The 22,810-nt window shown below is 38.2% G+C and overlaps 1 protein-coding gene across 5 annotated transcripts in view; it reads right to left on the reverse strand.

Moving 5' to 3' along the window:
* Positions 1-2,234: 2,234 nt before the first annotated feature.
* LOC111866580 (ERI1 exoribonuclease 3) overlaps positions 2,235-22,810 on the reverse strand; it is a 23,252-nt gene continuing 2,676 nt past the window's right edge. The window contains exons 1-6 of one of the 5 annotated variants that reach the window (XM_023855660.2): positions 22,434-22,459; positions 18,580-19,625; positions 14,353-14,487; positions 13,399-13,605; positions 9,353-9,449; positions 2,235-2,702 (exon numbers count right to left, since the gene is read on the reverse strand). In XM_023855660.2, coding sequence (XP_023711428.1) covers positions 2,608-2,702; positions 9,353-9,449; positions 13,399-13,605; positions 14,353-14,487; positions 18,580-18,816 — 771 coding nt within the window. In that variant the 5' untranslated portion in view covers positions 18,817-19,625; positions 22,434-22,459 and the 3' untranslated portion in view covers positions 2,235-2,607. Of the gene's footprint in view, positions 2,703-9,352; positions 9,450-13,398; positions 13,606-14,352; positions 14,488-18,579; positions 19,626-20,657; positions 20,814-22,433; positions 22,460-22,810 lie in introns of those variants that run through there. The other 4 variants (XM_023855661.2, XM_023855663.2, XM_023855658.2 and 1 more) reach the window with 4 other exon arrangements.

Raw genomic sequence — 22,810 nt, forward strand, 5'->3', positions numbered from 1 at the left:
AAAATATTCACTCTATTGATGTACTGTTATCAAATATATAGGAAGACTACAAGAACAAAGTATACTGCTTCATTTCAGAGTTTCTGAACATTTTCCTCAATTTCCTGTTGAAGATACTTAAGGTCTCCTACTCAATTTTCTACCATTAATATTTACCTTCACTTACTTCACTTTATTTATGTATTACCATAGTGTTTAATGTGAACTTACTGATTTATTGCCTTGATCATATTATAAATAGCCTTTCCAATATAAACTATCTGCAAAAGTAAGAAATAAATAATATATAAAACATATATATATATCTATGTATATGGTTAAGGTTAGCCATTGCCACAACAAATGAATTTATAATCAATCAGTATTTTCCAGATTGAATGTTTTATTTCCTGCTACACGTTTCAGTCCTCCTGGGACAATCATCGGGTAGTGATATATGAATATGTCTGGGGCCATTAAACTATATGGGTCCATATTTGGTGCAACATGTCATACTCTGTAACAGTGTTCCACAACCTTTTTCTACTCGCGGCACACCATGAAGTATCCATGACTCAACATGGCACACCAAAATGTTATTCCCCTCAAAAACGCATGATATCAGACAATATAAACGTAATGTGATCAACTTATTACTATAATATTGTTATATTATTATCATTAAACAGAAATTGACTCGTGCATTTATTAACAATTAATGAACTTCAATTCACTGTAGAGTGTAGAAAATACACTTCTATTACTATTAAAGTAAATACAGTAATTCTACTCAACCTTCAATGTGATACTTGCGCCTGCGTAGCTGCACACAGGCGACTGATCCATGGTGGAATCATTGACAACGCAAGTCTCATTTCTTCATTGATGGATTTGAGCCACTCCCTCTTTGATGTCTTAATTTCAGTTAACGTCGAGAAGCCCAGTTCACACAAATATGCAGTTGAAAATGGCAATAACACATTAACTGCCATCTCAGAAATAGCCGGGTATCCAGTCCTTATTGTCAACCAAAACATATCCAAAGGCACTTTGAGAAGTTTTAGTTTCAATGTTCTGTCTGCTTTTAAATCTGCGAGTTATTCTTGTATATTAATCGGATGATGTTCTGAATTCACAACAAATGGATCACGAACCCAGTCAAAATCTTGTACACTCTCTCCAAAATACTTATTGAATTTCTGTATGTTCTTTAATTGTGTCCATCACCACTTTATTGCCGTCAGCAAGTGGCCATACAGTTGGGGACATCTCAAACGACCCATCTGTAATTCTCTAACTAGCAACCAAAATTTGCGAACTACTTCAGAGCACAGCTGTGATAGAACTGAAACAATTGTAAAACGCGGGATTTCTACTCTTCAAATGGAAGAAGTGACACTATACCGTCTTATTTTTTAAATATTTATAATTTTAAATGAAGTCCAACAATTGGTGGGCGCATCGTTACAGGAAGAAAGTTATAAAGTTGAAGAAGCTTTAACTTCTAACAAACGGGCAAATACCAAAACAGTGTAAAGACAGGAAAACCCATGCTAATCTCTGCAGTTTTAGGGAAAAGCACGTATACAGAACATGCGGCAAGCATATCAAAGAAGCTGCGTAGATGCGAGAAAAATAAAAATAAATCAATAATGAAGACTATGATATAACAACTGTGGGCTGCATGGCAAAATCATGAGCTAAAGATAGGTAACAACTGTTTTCAAAATGTGGCACAGTTCAGGTATTAGGAACAATGATAACAAATCGAAACCTGATTCAGGAGGAAATTAAGAGGAGATTGAACTTGGGTAATGCTTGCTACCATTTAGTCCAGAAGCTTTTGTCGTCTCATCTGCTGTCCAAAAACATAAAAATTAGAATATACAAAACTATAATTTTGCCTGTGGTTCTGTATGGGTGTGAAACTTTGTCTCTGACATTAAGGGAGGAACACAGACTGAGGGTGTTTGATAAGAGGGTGCTCAGGAGAATATTTGGACCGAAGAGGGAGGAAGTGACAGGAGGTTGGAGAAAATTGCAAAATGAGGATCTTCTAACTTGTACTCTCCAAGTAGGTGGACTAGATTGATCTGGCTCAGGACAGGGACCAGTGGAAGGCACTTGTATGAACCTTTTGGTTCCATAAAATGCTGGGAAATTCTTGAGTAGCTGCAGGTTTTGCGGCTCCTCAAGAAGGGCTCAGCTCCATAAGGAGTAAGTAAGTATTAGGATAAATCCACAAAAACTTCAAATGGCACAAGAACACACAAATTATATTTAACCTCATATTAAACTTAACATAGTAAGAATAAGAAGAATTTACTTTATTATGCCTTGTCAGGATAACTAGTGCCCTGGCTGAGATTCACACTGAGCACCTCCCAACAAATATTAAAGCATTACTGCTACATCACCCTTCCTGGCAGCAGTGAAAATGCCTGTATTGAATTAAAAAGAACAATATTAACAAAAAGATACTATTTCTGGACAGACTGTATTGTTCCTATATTATGTGCACACAGGGAAGCAAATATTATGTCAATAAGCATCAAGTTAAACTCTTAATATCAAAGTGCTCCTTCATCCACTGGTGACTTTAGCTTGGTACATGATGTTTAGCTGATTTCAAATTTTATCCAAATTCAAATGACTTGTTTCTTCAAACACAAATCCCCTATTTATTAGTTCTTTTAAAACCGCTGCAATATTATGACAGTCATCTGAAAAAGAAAATGAAGATGTCTCTTAAAATATATTGCCTCTGCATGGTGTAAAGATTATTTGACAATGCCCCACTGTTTTAACACATTTCCTCTTTATGCATGCTAAGACAAGCTACATACAACTGATTTCCCAATGACTGAAACAGATATTTTATGTTTATACTGTCACACGTAGGGGTATGACTTATAGACAGATTTTTGATTGGATGATTGGATTTATTGCACCTTTTACATTCACACAGCTTGGGACTACAGGCAATACATTGCTATTGCTATTCTACACACTTTCATTTCACCACTGCACGCACACTAGGATTCTCAGTCTTCACTAGTCGTACCCAGGCAACGGATTTATCACGGTCTCACTGTTAACTTTAAATCACAAGTAAAACCTTGTCACAGTGTAACTCCTTTCTTGCCATTTCTTCTTGATTACCTTTGACCGCCATCTCCAGAACTCAACCTAATTCCCTTCTGACTACTATTCTGTATTCCACTGTACTTCTGGCTGTGCTCTCTCTTACAACTCCTTGACACGGACCCCACAGAAAACACCATCTTCCATTGTTAAAGACTGTGTTTACAGCTCTGTTGCCTAGCAGTAGACGTCCTATTGTTCTGAGCATTTGCTTCTGTGGGATTGTGTTTACCAACATGTTGCCTAGCAAGGGGGATACACATCACAATATTATGTTGGACAGTGTTCACTGTCTGAGGTATACTAACACAGTTTGGCCTGAACAAACCAGAACTCCATTTTACCATGATGGAAACAACACCTGATGGAATGTAACTGCATTATACTGCCACAAGAACCTTATCTAAAACACTCATGGAACAACCTCTTTGAGAAGCTAAGAGCCATTCACTTAGTCAAGAGGTTACTCACATTTTACATAACCAGAATGTTAACCACTGTGTTGGCAAGAGCTTACTATTGGTCTCTGTCCTGAACCAGATGAATCCAGTTCACATCATTTTAATATCATCCTCCCATCTATGCTTAGGTCTCCCAAGTGGTCTATTCCCTACAGGATTTCTGACTAACACTATATGTGGATTTGTCATCTTTCTCATGCATGCTACCTGCCCTCACATGAAAACACAAATTTTATTTATATGGTAAAGGTATATCTAGAGTTGTCCCTGTGCTTAATTAAGCACCATGCCATTAAGATGTATGGAGAGTTGAGGTATAGCTCCACTATTTTTGACCTTGGCACTAGATGTAGGGGAGTGGTCAGTTTCACACCCCAAGTTTAACAAAGCAGTATCTTCCGTCAGTTCCAGACTCACGTTTAATAAACATGAAATAATTTTGTGCATTTGGATAATCCAACAATGTTTGTTAATCTATAGCAGGGGTCTCCAAACTTTTTGAAACACGGGCCACATTAGGTAATTCAGCACTTTCAACGGGCCGGATAAAATGAGAAATTAATAACTCTAGGTATATGAATTTTACTGAAAGCACAGAATTTCATAAACTAAATACAAAGTATGTGAGAATAAATTATCATATATTAATGACCACAGACAGTAGCAGCAAATGCTCATATTTTCATCACAAATTATAATAAAACAATTAACGTGAATGATGGAACGCTTTTTGCATTCTTAAAATCTGATTAAATTGAGGTTCAAATTTTGAAACGCTAATCACAAGTACCGACTTTAAATGTTCATCGGATAAATTGGCCCTGTATTTCGACTTGATGTACTTCATCTGGGAAAAAGTTTGTTCACACAGATATGTCGTCCCTAAAATGGAGATAAATTTACAAGCAATAAATTTATAAAATTTGATCAAATTTCTTTCCTTGTATTTGTCTTTAATATATAATTTTCCTGAAATTCAATAATTTCCATTTGAATTTGACTTGGGACATCTGCAGCATCACAGTCAAATGGATTTTGAAACAATCTAATTTCCTGAGCACTGGCATCCAAATCAGCAAATCGCTTCCAAAATTGTTCTTTCAAATCTGAAATGACTAAATCTGCAAACGAGGAAGGTTTTATGCAACTCTGCACAGTATAGCATATGAACAAAGTTACAATTTTTCACTTGGCTTCCCAGAAGTATCAACTTTCTCTGAATGCCTTGATAAGTTCAAATAAATCACAGACTAAGTTATTTTCACCCTGCAACTTTAAATTCAAATTGTTCATATGGTTCACCAAATCAGCAAAAAATTCTAATTTCCAAAGCCACTCGGTATCTGATAAAAGTGGTTTGTGATGATTTTTCTCGGTAAGAAATACATCAATTTCATTCCTGAGCTGAAAGAAGCGTGAAAGAACCTTTCCACAGCTAAGTCATCGAACTGCAGTATAACATGTCAGGTCAGTAAGCTTGGAATCACATTCCTCGAGAAAAGACCGAAACTGGCGATGGTTAAGTGCATGACAGCGAATGAAATTAACGATAGAAACAACAGGTTTTAAAAGAGAGCTCATATCAACGTGTTTTGCACAGAGTGCTTGTTGGTAGATAACACAGTGAAGAAACATTGGCTTTGATATTCCTGCATCCTCACAAGCTTTTGTGATTTGGCCAACCAAACATATTTTTATGCCAGACAAGTTTTTTCTCCATCAACTGTAACGCACTGCAGACGGTTCCAGTCCAAATTATATTCTCTTAGTGTTTTTTGTATTTCTTTGAAGATATCATCTCCTGTTGTAGTGCCATGCATGCTGTGAAGTGACGCTAATTCCTGTGTGACATTAAGTTCATCGACGCCACGAAAAAATACTAATAGTTGAGAGGTATTACAAACATCAGTTGAAATCCATGAACAAGTATTTATTTTTACCAGTACTCATTGGAAAATTAGTTCAACTGGTGCATTTCTGCACAATTCTTTTGTGGGCCGTAGTTTGGAAACCCTTGATCTATAGCCTTCTGTGATCACATTATCCAGTGCAGTTGTTAATTCACCCTGCCACATCACAAACCTCTCCAAAGGAACAATTCATTTCCTAATGTCAGTCATGGGGGCATTCCTATTTCCTGCAAATGATAATTCATTAACTTAGGAAACATAATCAAAACTACTTCTCTTCCAAGCTTGCTATTACAAATTAAAGAAATTCCACATATAGAGGAAAGTGCTATATCCAAAAAGTCAAAATAACAGTATCTTCAATTTTGTGACCACTAATGCAATTCATTTCTGGTATGCACACTTCATCCAATGAATGATAACCTGATTCAGATGCTGTAAGTAACTTTCAACATTAGGTAGTAAATACAAATTTCAAACCAGCTTCAGCTGAGAGCCTCTGTGCTCTGCATTCATCAAATAATAGAATGTTCTCGTCCATACATGATATTCTTCTTTCCATGCACGGCAGCCACTGGCAAATTATCTCTGCAGTAACCACTAACCGATACATTTTGGCTAGTTTTATATTCACATAGGTAATTTCTTGTCTTATTCTTGCAACATTAATTTTTATATTTCCCCATGACAAGTGCCTTTATAAACTTTACTCCCACAATAAAACAGCAGTCAGCCCACCTTTGTGTTTGTTTCCTCAAAGGTGTATTTCCCCCATTAACTGTCCATGTTCTAATTGGTTTGGCACTGTAAAGTGATCCAGTTTTGCCAGTTCTGAGTATGGTCTGTGGTGTGTGTTGTTCTGTTACTGGCAACACATTTTTGTGCCAGTTTTCAGCACATTTTATGTGCACAGAAGAACATTCACAATTGTCAGTAACACTGTCATATCACTCCATAAACCTTTGCAGTAAGCCATATGAACATTTAAATTCAATTCCCATATTCAGTGCACTGTCACCAACTTCTTCCTGGAATGCTGAGCCTTCGACAGTAATATTAATGGCATACTAAAATAATTAATCTTCTGAATCTGAATGCTTGGTTCATAAATTCACATGCTAGAAATTTCTGCACTTTCTGTAACTTGTTTTTCAATTGCATCCAATTTTGTACGTGTACTGACAGTGTTGACTGTGGAATTCTATACACTTCAGCAATTTCTGACTTGTTTTTTTTCTTTATGTGAACTTTCTCAATTGTCACTAAGTTTCCTACTAACATTTTCCATTACAGTGCCAAAAGCACTAATATTGTTCCAGCTCTATATGCTTGGCTACAAACCACAAGAAAAAACAACACAGTTCAGGCTATAGGTTACACTATAACTTTCTATCGCAAACATGCAAATAAATTCGTTCCACTCACTTGTGTGCTGAGACTCTTCCAAGGTATTTTATAGTACTAATTAACTTGTCACTCCTACAATGTGAGTCAGTTTTCCAGACTTTCAGGAAAGTCACAGGGAGAGCAATATTAAAAAAAATAGCCAAATGCTGTTTACTACTGATTCATAATATAAATTATTCAGATTTTTAATATCAGTATGAGTCAGTGCTCCAAATTCAAATTTAATCAGATTTTGAATTATTTACCTGAAAAATAGGGGCAAGCAGGAGCATAGGTGGTTGAGGCACTATGCTACAAGTTGGAAGGTCACGGAATTGAATCCCGATGAGGTGAATTTTTCAATTTACCTAATCCTTCCAGCTGCACTATGGCCCTGGCGTCAAGTCAGCCTCTAACAGAAATGAGTACCAGGAATATTCTTGGGAGTAAAGGGCAGTCAGCACATATGACTGACAACCTTACCTCCATCTATAAAACAGTGTGTTTAGAAAATATGGGAACCTCAACATCTCACAACTCTAAGGGCCTCACAGCCTGTTACAGGGATACCTTTACTTACTTTTTTACATTAAAAATAACATAAAGCAGTTCTTGGGTGTGTCTGACAAGTACTTCCAAGGGTGTACTACTTTACATTACAAGGAACTTAGTCCATCTAATATGTTGTCAGGAGGGTCAACAGCAGATATTAAAATGTGCTGAACACGTAGCTCAAATAGAAAAAAAAATCAAGAAATGCATATACATGCTTTGGTGGGGAAATGAGTTATAAAAGGAAGACAGGGAAAACAGTAGCATAATAATAATAAGCATTTAAGTGAAACTGGTTGTGGGGCTGTGGTTGTACTGAACTGCCTCAGGACTATGTTCTGTGACAGGCTTCAGCGCTAATGGTGCTGAACCTTTAAGTTTATTATCAGACTGACTGATAGTGATTCTTGGATTGTGATAACTTTTTTTTTTCAGCTCTACTGGTTATATAACACTGAATGGATGGCTGTCAATGACAAATTGTGAAGGCTGTTACAGAAAGTGGTCATGGCCTATTTTAACACTTTGCGGACCGGTGGCATATTTTTATGCCCAGCGCTTTTAAACGTGGCAGACCGGTGGCATATTATTATGACTTTAGGACATGTTATGTTGAAACACACTATACCTTGCACTGGCGCCAGGCAGACGCATGATTGGTGCGTGATAGACCTCTTGAATGTTTGCTTCGTAGTCAGTAACATGATGCCGCTGTTTATGACCCAACTGTTTTCCTTTCTCACTCCAAAAGAAAACGCCTTTGTTCATCTTCCAGCTGCATGCACCAGGCAGGAAGTTACTAGTGCAAAATGGATCAAGGTTGGAAGAGGTTGAGGTCCAAGCGTTTTCTCGGAGAACAAGAAATATCTGACTTGTTCTCCGATGAGCTATCTGACGTCCCTTGTGAGTCTGCTAATGATAGCGGCTCACAATCTGATAGTGAGTGTGGCAGGGGTGAACAAAAAATTGTGGCCACAGACAGTGAAAGTGAAAGTAGCTCCGACAAAAGTGTGAGTAGCAACATTGCGGGGACAGCCACATGGGGTAAAGTAGACAAAACGCCTGCTTTGGGACAGTTTACCGGAAATCCAGGGGTGAAGCAAAGTCCATCCGACCCAACGCAAGTGTCTGAAGTAGCAAAATTGTTTTTGGAGATAGTTTCTTTGACATGCTATGTCAGGACTGGGCGACTCTCGGGTAATATGCGGGAACATACCCTCGTGAAAATTGTGAAGAGTGAATATGCCAAGGGGAAGCAGCCTTCTAGGCGATGCTGTGTTTGCGCAGTACACAACAAAAGGAGTATGACTGTCTACATGTGCAAGTTCTGTGTAATGCCACTTCGCAAAGGGGAATGTTTCCAGAAATATCACACTCTCAAGCATTTCTAGGAGCATTGGTAAGTGTTCTCCAAAAATTTTAGTTCATAAAATTAATTAGGAGACTTTATATTAATTTTTAAAGTGAACAGTGCACAAGTTAGGGTAGTAGGTTTAAAAATGCCGGTCCCCAGGGTGATTTAAATATTTAAATTGTCGGTCCGCAAAGTGTTAAGGACTATTCTGACTGACTGCAGTGACTGGGGAAAACAAAACTTCAGTTATGACAGCAGGCCTCCAAACTAAGACTTGAACTCTTACCTCCTAAATATAAAACAGAGGTCATAACCACTCAACCAGATCTGGTAATGGTGGTGTCATAGTAATGTTAGTAAAATATTGTCACGTGTTGGGTGTTTGTCACACGACAAAGATCTTCTCGCCAGTTTGGATCTAGCGAATTTATTCCACACTTGCTCTTACACTTACACAATTTCACAATTACTGTCATCTGCAGGCCTGCAAATTAGAATAATATTTCTGTTCATAAGCAGGGTTAACCTATACCCATAGTATCACTTTCATGGCTACGATTCCTTACCTATGCCACTATGCAGTCTTCCCTGATGAGGTAATTGTAATTTTGTTAGCATATCAATTATTCCCCTTGGAAAGTAACCTGTTGCAGCAGAAAATGCCTGCAAAGAAAGAGAACATTTTACCTCTTACACAGTCATTCACTCTTCCAGTACTATTTGTTTGAGTAGGTAGTTTAATCTACAGCTGCATTCTCCTGTTTCAAATATTTAATCTGAATGCAGTTCTTTTAAAAACTTAGATCTATTATGATTTTCAGTATCCCTTTGCCACATGTTTGTAACTAGACATGGGGTTTGGATTGGTAACTGGATGTATTGAACATTTAATAAATCATACTACAAGCAGTTATAATGCTATCGCTAATTCATGCACTCAACTTCTCACTACAGCACTCACCAAGCATTCTCAGTTTGTCTTCACTAGCCGCTGCTAGGTTATGCCTACCAACACTGTAGATTCCTCAGCTTCCATATTAAAGGCCCCTATCCTCAATGGATGGCAACTCCCTCACAACTAACTATTTCAGTTGGTTGGTTGGTAAAATTGCTGCTGGCCTTCGCTAGAACAGTCATTCCTGGTTTCAGTCTCCATGAGATCCTCAACCAAGATTTCTGTTCCCTTCTAGACATATACATTTTTAGAAGTGGGGCTTCCTCTTTGACGGATGAGGGGTGGCTCTTTCTATGTAGGAGCTACATTGGTGCATTGTAGTTTCAGCATGAGTATATTCATGCTGTCACGGCATCAAGGTCACTATAGACTCTGTGCACCCTTTGTCATTGCACTATACTAAGTAACATTTACACAAGATATACAGAGGTTTCCTGTCCATGCAGGCTTGTGCAGCAGGTTATGCCTTTACTTATTTAATTATTCTGAAACTATGGTTAGTCAGCTGAACAGTCATAGTCCTTACCACTGCGAAGTTGAAGCCTCTTATACTTCCTATTAATGGCTTCTCCTTGTCCAATACCACATACATTTGGATTTACATAGTTTAGGATTACTTCTGCCAGCATCCTGCATAATTTAGTTATGTAGTCATACACGTACAAAATTTTGAAAATCACATGCAATTCGCAGACTGGTGTGCACCTGTCAAGGTTTCCTATATTGTGGAGTACTCTGTTCTGCAGGTGCTGCAATTTCAAGAGGTAAGCGTCTACCACATACTCTCAGCAAGAACAGGCATAAGTCATTATTGGCCTAATTAGAGCTTTATAAAGCATAAGTTTAATATGTGTACTTAAACGCCCACTTCTGAATAAAAAATAGGTCCTTATGTGTGTAAGCAAGGCCTTGGATACATTCCTTTTGATCTTGTCCATGGGTTCTCAGTACACATTCTTTGCACAGACCACATTAGAAACACTGCATCCAACAATGTTCCCAACTGTTACGGCAGTCGTTGCTTAACAATGGGCTGGGTATCATCACATGTTTACCCAGCCGTTGTCCAATAACTGTCTCTTTCCATCATCTTGTCATACCTTCAATATGCCAAAAAACCAATTAATACATTTCCATGTCCTTCCTATTCATTATTCTATAATTCTCTTATAATTCAATGCTATATGATTTTTGCTATTGAGTATAAGATAACTCCATGGTTTTAGTCAGCAAGCGAACTATATTGTAACATGTTTCGTTACTGAATACGCCGTAGAGATCGTTAACTGGTTTATTTAACAACCTACAAGTAACAGCTACAATTAATTATAACAATATTGCGGGGTTTCACAATTTATAACCCTATTCGCAAATCAAATCACGCTATTGTCAGTAGGCTACACGTTTCACAGTACGGGAGCTATATAAGTGTTACTGTATCACACACTCCCAATCAATTCTCAGTTATCACAAACTGTCACTGATTATCACACACTTTCACTTGTAACTCACCGCTGGCTAGATTCCAACTCTACTCGCAGGCTGCTGCCTTGAGAACTGTTGATAACACACTCTGACTCTTAGGCTTGCTCGGAACTGAACTCGGCGATGGCAACATTACAACTAACTCCGCAGGCAGCGCAGCTCTCTTATATAGGGGCTGTGTGGGCCTGTTACGTAGCAAAGCTGTTACCTCACGCCGTCTTACGTCACCGCACGTTACATTACCGTGCGGAGGGGGAGGGGAGCGCTGACTCATCCGCCACGTCACTGTGGCCTGAGTTGCCACGTTGCTGCTGGGTAGGGAGGGGTTCTCCGTTGCGCAACATGTCACAAAATCTACCGAGCGACCGCCGCTTGTCAGCGAAGTTGGTGCCAACTTTAGCGGATAGAGGGTGTCGCGTGGTCAGGGCAACGAATTCCTGCTGCTAAGAATAAATAAATAAAATATATGGCATCATTCCTATTCAGAATTCCATGAATTTGATGCTTCAAAATTTCTATTGCGTTCCTGTTTTGATAAATACACCATTAAGAATGTCAAGGAAAATCAGAGGGACTAGAACTGAATGGAACACACCATCTTTTGATTTCTGCTGATGTTGATTTACTAGCAAAAACATAACACCATAAACAAAAAACAAAGTGTGTTGGGTGCTAATATGGTGATTGGTCTAAAATTAAAGAGAAAACTAAGAATATAATTTCTAGTTACCAAAATGCAGTATAAAATCAAAATATGAGAATGAAAGTAGAACAAACTCTCCGAAAATTTGGCAAAATTCAATTATTTGGGATTAATGAGAGTGGTGAGGGGAGCAGGAAAACAATGGAAGATGGTGTATTAGAGTAAGGAAAGGCCACAGAGTGAATATATGAGGATATTTGAGATTGAAATGCCAAGGAAGAGGAGAAAATTACAAAATGAGGAGCTTCATAATTCGTACTCCCTGTGAAATATTTTAGTTGATGAAATCAAGGAGAAAAAGAGGAGTGGGACACACATGCAGTAAACATGGGGGACAGGAGTAGTGCATACAAAATTTCAGTCAGAAAAACCGAAGGAAAAAGTATATTTGGGAGTCCCAGACATTGATGGGATGAGAATGCATCTTACAGAAATAATATGGGGTTATGGACTGGATTCAGTTGGGTCAGAATAGGATCCAGTGATGGGCCATTGTGAACACAGAGATTAATCTTCATGTTCAGTATGAGACGGGGAATTTCTTAATCACCTGAGTGACTACTGGCGTCTCAGGAAGCAACCTGTATCACTGAATTATGTATTTACTTACTTACAGAGCTGAGCCCTTCTTGTGAAGTCACCAATTGTGCAGTTACTCAAAAATGTCCCAGCATTTTATGGAACCCGAAGGTTCTATGTAGTTAATTATAATGCATTTGAACATTCTGTTACTATAAATGAAGAACTGTCTAGGTGAGATGGTACACAAAGACCTATGTAATTCTAATTTATATTGCTTTTACAACCTATGTTGAACCTCATTACAATGAGAACATACAATCCTCTGAAAAATATCAAAACATATCATAAGCCACAAATGTTGACCTTATTCAGAGAAAAAATCTGACAACAGATATTATTTTCTTTAGACATGGCACCTATAACAAAATCCATTTGTGCTACAACATTGAAAGAATTTATAGTTTAAAACAGTCTTTTTAATGAAGACTACATTCTTCTGGTTAACACTGTGTGGTTCTGACAAAAACCCAATACTTCAGAGCTGGGCTGGCTGCCTGCTTCTGCTGGTTTCGTGTTTGGCTTACATTTCAACCATGACGATGGACTTCTCATAATACTATATTGTAGCATGCTGTTGCACTTTTCACTGAGCATCGATTCGTTATCACCTTACATGCAACACCATGTCCCACAAAACTTATTAAGTTTAAAAGTTCATCAATAAATATTTTCACCAGTATGGTCAAACCTGTAGTGATGAACTTCTGAACCTTTAAAATTAATACCTTTGTGGGATGTGGCATTGCATGTAAGGCGTGACTAACTGACACTAAATGATGTAGGTGGTGTTTTCCTCCAAAACATCAAGCGTTCTCTGAACTACACAGCGTTGCAACCCAGACAACAGTACTCTTCAAAGTCACCAGTGTGAGAACCTCAAATCCAACCTTTTTAATATTTATCCAGTGCTTCATTTCAGATGGTATATCCACACTGGATAGCCGGCACTGCTTTGGCAGCATAATCTGAAGATCCCAATCACCACACGTTACAAACATGCTTTTATTGTGTGAATTCCAACATTCTGTTTCCTCCAGCCACTTTTGAAACTGAACAAACGTTTCTTTGAAATAAAGTTGATTATTTACCATTTCCTACAGAAAAAAAAGTAAAATCTAGTTACAATTAGAAGCTTACATGAAAGAATGTTATTGGTACTGCAGAGGTGTTCTCTGATACATTAGTTTCCTACTACAGTTATGAAGTGAGAGATTGGAAAGAGCTTGAAAGGTAATCCAGTTTAAGACATGAATAATTCCTCACAGAACTATTGCCACAAACCACCACAGGCATACACTGCTTTAGAAACTGAACACTGGAACTGACAAATACAAGGACATTCACACAGCAAGTGGACTAGGCTTTTCAATAGATTCTAAAGGGTTCTGATGATGGTGTCCAGTGTTCAGTGACTGAGGTTAGCTCTATCCAAGGGCTCCAACAGAGTACATGTCTCTCCCCTCACCTGAGGACGGAAACATATTCAGTTTCTGAAATGTTGTTCTCTCTAGATTTTATAATACTGGACAATGGACAGTCCAAAAACCAAGTGATTCTAGGCTTTTCAGGTTTCACAAAACATATTGTGAAAACATTTATCCATACTCAATGTTTCATGCCTAGCACTGGAACATGTATGAATGCCTGTAAGACAAAGGCATTAGACTTTATGTGACTCTGGCCCCATCACAGCTTTAACAGCTAAAATACTGCATGGTTTGTATGCTTATATGCACATCTATAGCGCTTATATTGTCCTTCCACAATACCAGTACTGTAATCAATCGAATTTCAAAATTATGGTTTTATCGATACATGAAAGTCATAAACCCAGAACCTACCTGCATAATTCCAGTAAGTTCTGTGCAGAAAGGTGTTAGAACTGGATTTTCTTTTGGTTGAACATAGTGATGAAATATATCTTCTACTTCACATGTTTTTGTATTTATTTTTATACATGGAAATTCAATTATTTCCTAAAAGAAATGGTTATAATAATTGTAATATTATGCAACACAATTAATTTTAACGTACTGAAAACTAAAACCAAATGCATGTACAACAAATCCGGATTTCGTCATTTACTTATATGTTTGGCGCCATTTTTACTTGTATGGAACGTGGTAACTACTCAGTTAAAACACATTCAAAGGTTATCTCAGGCATGGATACGACTTTTTGATAAGCTTCAGGGCTTAGCTACCTATGATTACATTTCTTCCTGCCAAATACTAACTCTGTTTTCTCTTTCAACTTAAGGCTTGTCCCTTAATTCTGAAATCGAAAAAAGTGATCGGAATCACAGTTCCTCTATGTACCATTTTTTGTGTAAATTTTCTGTTCATCAATCCTATTCTGAGTAAAATCTTGTAATTATTTTGTTCTCTGTGTAATTTGTGACCAAACTGGAAATATGAATACATTGGAATTTCTTTGATCTTGGTGTCAGATGTAGAAAAAAGGCCCTCTGAGGCGGAAACATCTGTGTGACAACACATGGAAGAGTTCACGCACGTGGCCAAGTGTCACATTTCATCCTTCCTGAGATAGTGTTGAAATTTAGGCCAGACTGCATAGCAAATTAAGACAAACATACTAATTCTGGCCAACTAGAAAACACCCTTCTCATTGTCATCATCTAACAGTCAGGGAATTAGGCCATTTGTTGAAGTGTTCTGGCCTCATTTGTTCAGTAGGATTCTAAAAGGTCTTCCCTGGTTCCTTGATCAATGTGATCTGTAATTTATTTAATATTCTGGAAATCTGTTTCTTTGCGCTACTGACATGCTGAATCCAACTACATTTTACTTAGAAATATTGACCAATAGAGGTTCTGTTCCCATGTAAGGTGGATCCCTTGTCACCACAGCATGGCACATCGTCAGGTTGTGAATGGAGGAGATGGCCTCCATATATTGAGGGTAGCTATGAATATACTGATTACACAGTCGCGGACAGCCAACAAAGGGTGGTATTCCAGCTTGGGGGTTGTGCATGGGGCTAACAACTCTTGACCGTAAAAAATAAGCTTGTTATGAAAGATCACAAGAAACCTCGGACCTGGACAGACTCCTTGGATCAATTATCCCCACCCCCCAAAAGTAAAGCTATCCCTGTAACAGGCCGTGAGGTGGATAGTAATAGAGCTTCAGAAATTATTACAGAGAATATAAAAATTTCATCCAAAGAGAGTGTAGGTTATTATGAACTGAAGCATAAGCTCAAAATTATTAGCCCAAAGGAAACAAGCCAAACTACAGTGGTTACAGGATCCAAGTGAAATAAATGAGGATAATCTGAACAATACGAGATGTGAAACCAGCAGGCATTTCAAAAATAAAAAGAGGGAATATCTGAAAGACAAAATTGGTGTGCTTGCAACGAACAGTAAGAATAAGAGCATTAGAGACCTGTATTGAGGAATAAGTGACTTCAAGAAGGGTTACCAATCGAGAAGTAACTTAGTGGAGGATGAGAATGATGATCTCCTTGCAGATTCCCACATTTTGAATAGGTGGATGAACTACTTATCTCAGTTATTCAATGTACATAAGGTCAGTGATGTTAGGCAGAAAGAAATACATACAGCTGAGTCATTAGTGCCTCATCCTAGCCCTTGTGAGGTTGAAATTGCTAATTCAAAGTTGAAAAGGTATAAATCGCCAGGTAGTGATCAAATTCTGGCAGAACTTATTCAAGCAGGAGGCAAAATATTACGTTCTAAGATCCATAAGCTAATTACTTCTCTCTGGCATAAGGAAAAATTGCCTGATTAGTGGAAGGAGTGTATTACTATACCAGTTCACAAGGGTGATAACACTGACTGTAGTAATTATCAGTGCTATCAACTTCATGCAAAATTTTATCCAATATTCTTCTCTCAAGGTTAAGTCCTTATATAGATGAAATTATTGGGGATCATCGTGGGTTTATACGTAACAGATCAACTACTGATCAGATCTTTTGCATTTGTCAGACACTGGAGAAAAAAGGGGAGTATGAGACAGTATATCAGTTATTTAGACTTCAAGAATGCCTATGATTCAGTTAGGAGGGAAGTATTGTACAGTATTCTGATAGAGTTTGAGGTACCCATGAAATCAGTTAGGCTTATTAAAATGTGTCTAAATGAAACACATAGTAAAGTCTGTACAGGTAAACATTTATCTGATAATTTTCCTATCCAGAATGGTCTAAAAGAAGAAGCTTTATCACCAGTGCTCTTGAACTTTGCTTCAGAATATGTCTTTGGGAAGGCCCAGGAAAACCAGGTGGGACTGAAATTAAATGGGACACATGAGCTATTGGTCTATGCTGATGATGAACACAGAAACATTGACACTAGTAAGGAGGTCGGTCTAGAAGTAGACACAGAGAAAACTAAGAATATGTTGCTGTCTTGTCACCAGAATGCAGCACAAAATCATGACATAAAGATAGCTAACATATGTTTTGAAAATGTGGCACAGGTCAGATATTTGGGAAAGACGATAACAAATCAAAACCAGATTTAGGAGGAAATTAAGAGGAGACTGAACCCAGATAATGCTTGCTACCATTCAGTCCAGAATCTTTTTTCTTCTCATATACTGTTTAGAAATATAAAATTAGAGTATAGAAAACTATAATTATTGTCTGTGGTTCTGTATAGGTGTGAAACTTGGTTTCTGACATTAAGGGAGGAGCACAAACTAAGGATGTTTGAGAACAGGGTGCTGAGGAGAATATTTGGATCAAAGAGAGATGAAGTGACAGGAGATTGGAGAAAAGTACATAATGAGAAGCTTCATAACATGTACTCTTTGCCTAGTATTATTAGATTGATCAAGTCAAGGAAAATGAGATGGGCAGGGCATGTAGAACAAATGGGGGAGAAGAGGAATGCCTATAGGACACTGGTGGGAAAGCCAGAAGGAAAGAGACCACTAGGAAGACCGACACATATGTGGGTGGACAATATTAAAATGGACTATGAACACTGATTCTGGTTATTTACAACTGAACAGCAACAAATACTGTCATTTCTAACCCCTGAAACTTAAGATCTATCCATTGTGCTGATGGATAGATTCAATAATGTACAATTGTAGTTCTATGGACTGTGAGATTTTATGTAACATAGGTCACTACTAAGGGAGCATGCAGTAGCATAGTTGGTTGAGGCACTATGCTACAAACCAGAAAGTCGCAGGTTTGATCCTCAATGAGGTCACTGGATTTTTCAATTGACCTAACCCTTCCAGCTGCACTATGGCCCTGGGGTCAACTCAGCCTCTAACAGAAAAGAGTACATGGAAGCTTCCTGGGAGTTAAGGGAAACTGGCATATAGAACTGACAACCTCACTGTGATCTGAGAGCCAAATGTCTAGCAAATGGGAGCCTCAACATTTCACAACCCTATGGACTTCCATGGCCTGTTATGGGGATAGATTTACCTTCTTTTGGGGTCAGTAATAATACTACCTCATTATCATTAGTAGATACCAGTAAATTTGTGTTCCCTAAACAATAAAACCACATGTACAAGTTTTAACATACGAACTTCACAAAAAACAAGTTTTTTCAGATACTTAAAAATTATGGTCAGGGAATAGAGATTTATATTGTAGTCACGCCCTGTGCAACTGTTGCACACTAGGTGGAATTCTGAGCAATCACTGCACACTTGCTGACATTCATTATGTGACATCACAAATCATGCTACACAAAATACAACATATTTATCCAACCATGTCAAGATATGTTTAGAACTTGAAGATCAAAATTTTCAACACCTCTAATGGCTAGTATTAACATTAAATTCTGCATAAGATATACAGTTATACACAATAAGACTGGAATATCATTTTACTGCCGTGAATTGACAGTTTCTGCACCTTGCTTGCCAGGCAAAGCTAATCAAGACATCCTCTTTCAAAAACAAATTTTATACTTAGTTCATTTTAAATGTTAGATGATTATGCACAAAAGAACAAAGTACACACAAAAAAGGAAAAACACTTTCCCCTCAGCATCAAATACAGAAATCGAAGACAGTTTAAGAAACTCAGTCCAGTAGGTTTCATACCTGAGGCTCGATTGCTGTTCCTCTTTCACATGTAGCTTCAAAATCTAAAACCAGGAAGCTGCTGAACCTCTGCTGCTGCTTTCTCTGTTTCTTCATTCCTCTGTTCAACCAGAATGAATTTTCACGAGATTCTGGTAGTGTTGCATATTTAATAACAAATATCCAATTATTTCCCCTCCATTGTTGGTAGTTTCTTGCGCACAGTCGTAACATCATGTGTTCAATAAAACTGCACATTTACTACTCATTAAGCCGTTTAACCTACATGTATCAAATATGGAAGTCTATACTAGTACTTTATGGCTGGGAAATACAGAAAGCTCATAAGATATGGAAACAGGCTGCCTGTGATTGCACGGCAGCAGTTTACTGCACGAGTGACAATCAACAGTGCAGGACTTCTCCTTATGCAAGATACTGAGTCTTATATCAGTCCCTGCTTACACACAGCTTCATAACTGATTATTGTAAATAGTGACACAAATGTCTTATTTTATGAGAACTGCTGGAAGTGAGTTCTTCTGCTTTCAAGCACATGTTGAGCAGGTAAACAAATTTTATAACACTCTCTTCAGTTCATCCTCAGAATCTGAAGTAATTACACATTAATTTATTCCTCTGGAATTTGAGTGAACTTTCAAATACATGTTCTGTAAGTTTTCTTTCTTACAAGGATTCAACTATGAAAACTCACTGTTGAATTGTACATGTCACTGAAAAGTAATGAATTCATATCTTTTTATTTTAATCCGAGAAAGCATAACCATCAGTCACCACCATACTCTAGAAATGGTTTATCCTCATACCAGAGAGTTATGCAATAATCAAAGACAAAACATACATATTCTGGTCATAGTGGTGCTATATTTCTTTCCCATCTGAATTCTAGAAGTTTGTTGTCAATGGCATATGATTGAAATATTCCCTCTTCTTTTGATAGTATCTGCTTCTCAAGAAGGACTCTGCTCCAAGCAATTAGTTACTTTTGAAACTCCTCAGCTCAAGCATGTGCAATATGAAATGCACACACAAGTGTATTACCATATCTGAAATAATAACAAGTAGAGATCATGGTTATGTTTAATACCTTATTCTGCTATATATAAAGAAAAGTCCGTGATTTGATTACATAAAATGAACTTAAATATTGATTTGTTGGTCTTAAAATAATGTAAAATCAATTTTAATATTTGGTATAAATTTTTATGCGCTTTTATGCCGCAAAATTCGAAAAGGAAAATTTGAGGCATGGCCCCAAATGTTACAATTGCAAAAGTTTTCACAACGATCTGGCTAAGGATGGCAACACATAGACGGTGTAACTAGGTCAACAATGTACTTAGTTGGCATCAGTGCATAATCGCACATCAGACAGCTTGCTTTACTAGGCCTAGTTAGGACAGGTTTAGGTGGCAGAAGAACCTGAGGTAGGCAATCTTTGTAGAACTGGACACAAGCTGGTGCTTTCAGAAAGTTTTTTCCCACTTGCAATTAAACCATTAACAGCTGGAAACTGTGCGCGTATTTTTTCTGCGATATGGTGTAACCCATGCGCTAAACAGGTTACGTGTATAAGATTTGGATACAATACTTGTAAGGCCTTCGCTGGGGGCCGCGCCACAGCTCAAGTGGTCAGTCGCTGGCTTCTCACCGCGGCGACCTGGGTTCGATCCCGGGTCTGGTCAAGTGGGATTTGTGGTGGACAAAGTGGCGCTGGGGCAGGTTTTCTCCGAGTACTTCGGTTTCCCCTGCCAATCTTCATTCCACTAATTGCTCCACAATCACCCTCACCTATCATCAGGGGCTGGCTGGTACAATAGGTCAGAAGTGGCCACAATACAAAGGACTTAATCCCACCCCAATAGCGATAAAAAAAAAGGCCTTTGCTGCTTTCAACATATAGGAAGCTCCATTTGTGAATAATACAAGCACCTTACAACAATTATTCTCAATTTCAGATGGCCATAGTAGTCGCAGAGAATCGTTCACAAAACTTGCTATTGTGCTATGGTTGGTGTTCTCTAGTACTTTGCAAGCAAGATGATGAGGTTTACTGGGTTCGTCTGGATGTAGCTTACCAACTATGACATCTGCTATGTATCGCCACATAAATTGGTTGTCTCATCCACCGATATCCAGACACAGTTCCCTCAGATGTCAGAACAGATTGATCCCAGAGTAGATTCATACAGCAAAGGAGATATTTTTTCTAAGAGTTGATTTATGTGGGATTTTTTTGAAGTACACAATATTTCTCCAGAATTGGTCGCAGAAATGGATTGCTTAATTTATTCCATGGAATGTTGCTGCATACTAAAGCCTTACAAAGATTGCCTGAAAATGTATTAACAGAGGACTTGGGTTTGACCTGTGCAAGAAGTAGTTGTTGTAGTGTGCTGTTCTTCCCCTTCTTTTCTGTAATACTCGTATGTGCAGTCGTTCTTGAGTGTTGTTAAAGCTGAAATTTCTTTTCACATTTTACTTCCTTTGCGCAAACTTGCGGGTACACGACGACACCGTCTGTTGAATAGTCACTACTACCTGACACCCACAGATTTTTTAAATATCTACTGCTGAACTTTTCTTTGGGAATTTTCATTACACGAACACTTTTCTGATGCAAACTATTGAAGAAAAGAGTAACACATTAACTGAAGAGACTTCTCTCAACACCAACCCTCTGATGCTACTGTCTGCTGTGTTAATCAATGGAATGCAGGAAAAATCCCACCCCCTCCCTTTCGAAATAGCCAAGCTACCTGCTTGTATTGTAAGTGGTAAAAGTGCCGTTAGTTAGTTATTCGAGAGGGTGGGTTTGCCCCATGCACTTAGACCTGTAGTGGTCCACTGTGCTTCCCTATATGATTTCTACCAGTCTCTATATCCTACCGGTATTGGTGCTTACCATCAGTCCCACCCAGCCAGCGAGACCGGCTCTACTAGCTGAGAGGTATCTATAATGCTTCCCCCATCTGCCAGAGGTATTAGTGACTGCTGTTGGGCGGGAAACGTCCGCAATTTTGGCTCAGTGACCTCCTTTGGAGGTATGAGGTTCTTTTACGTGCCATAAAGCTACGACACGGGATCCACAGCTTAAAGTCCCTCCCGGAGGACTTGTTCCCTGAATTTTTCCGCCCTTAAAAATTAGACGACCTCCGCCGGGTATTTGAACCCGCGTACTACGAGTCATGAGGTGGGAACGTTACCTCTAGAATACGGAGGCCGCTTAAAAGTGCTGTTACTCATAGAGTTGAGAATAGCAACTGGCAAGGGATGTCCAAAACTCAGGCAAAACCGATTTTGTTAGAGAATATCTGAAATTATCCTTAATTTAAAACATATATGCAGAAATACATTTAGAATATGCAATAATGACCAAAAACCCTCAAAATATGCATTTGCATAAGCTCATATGCATTTTCAAAAAATCCGGACCCTACTGATCACACTATAACTTTTGTCAGTGGAATGGATCGTCTTGATTCTTTACTATAACCTCCGCTCATTCTACCACATTCATGTAAGATTTTTTTTTTGAGATAGATTCATACAATCTGTCCAATTAAGGACAATGAGCACTTTTGTTGACTGATGTGGAACTATGTCATTAACAGTGTTAATAAGGCTATCCCAGTAGATGCCTTAAGATTTGTGGCATGTATACACTTAAAACTAGCTAAATCTATCAGATAGGTCTGACGGTTTGAATCTTTTTAATCTCCTAACTTCATCTTCATGGGTTAGTAGTGAGGCTGCGAGTTCGTTTGGATGTACTTGTAGTGTCCAACTGTACTTAGCACTACACTTTTTAATTTCNTGATGAGGTTTACTGGGTTCGTCTGGATGTAGCTTACCAACTATGACATCTGCTATGTATCGCCACATAAATTGGTTGTCTCATCCACCGATATCCAGACACAGTTTGCTCAGATGTCAGAACAGATTGATCCCAGAGTAGATTCATACAGCAAAGGAGATATTTTTTCTAAGAGTTGATTTATGTGGGATTTTTTTGAAGTACACAATATTTCTCCAGAATTGGTCGCAGAAATGGATTGCTTAATTTATTCCATGGAATGTTGCTGCATACTAAAGCCTTACAAAGATTGCCTGAAAATGTATTAACAGAAGACTTGGGTTTGACCTGTGTAAGAAGTAGTTGTTGTAGTGTGCTGTTCTTCCCCTTCTTTTCCATAATACTCGTATGTGCAGTCGTTCTTGAGTGTTGTTA

Source organism: Cryptotermes secundus, unplaced genomic scaffold, assembly GCF_002891405.2.
Source record: "Cryptotermes secundus unplaced genomic scaffold, Csec_1.0 scaffold666, whole genome shotgun sequence".
In the NCBI taxonomy this organism is placed as follows: Eukaryota; Metazoa; Arthropoda; class Insecta; order Blattodea; family Kalotermitidae; genus Cryptotermes; species Cryptotermes secundus.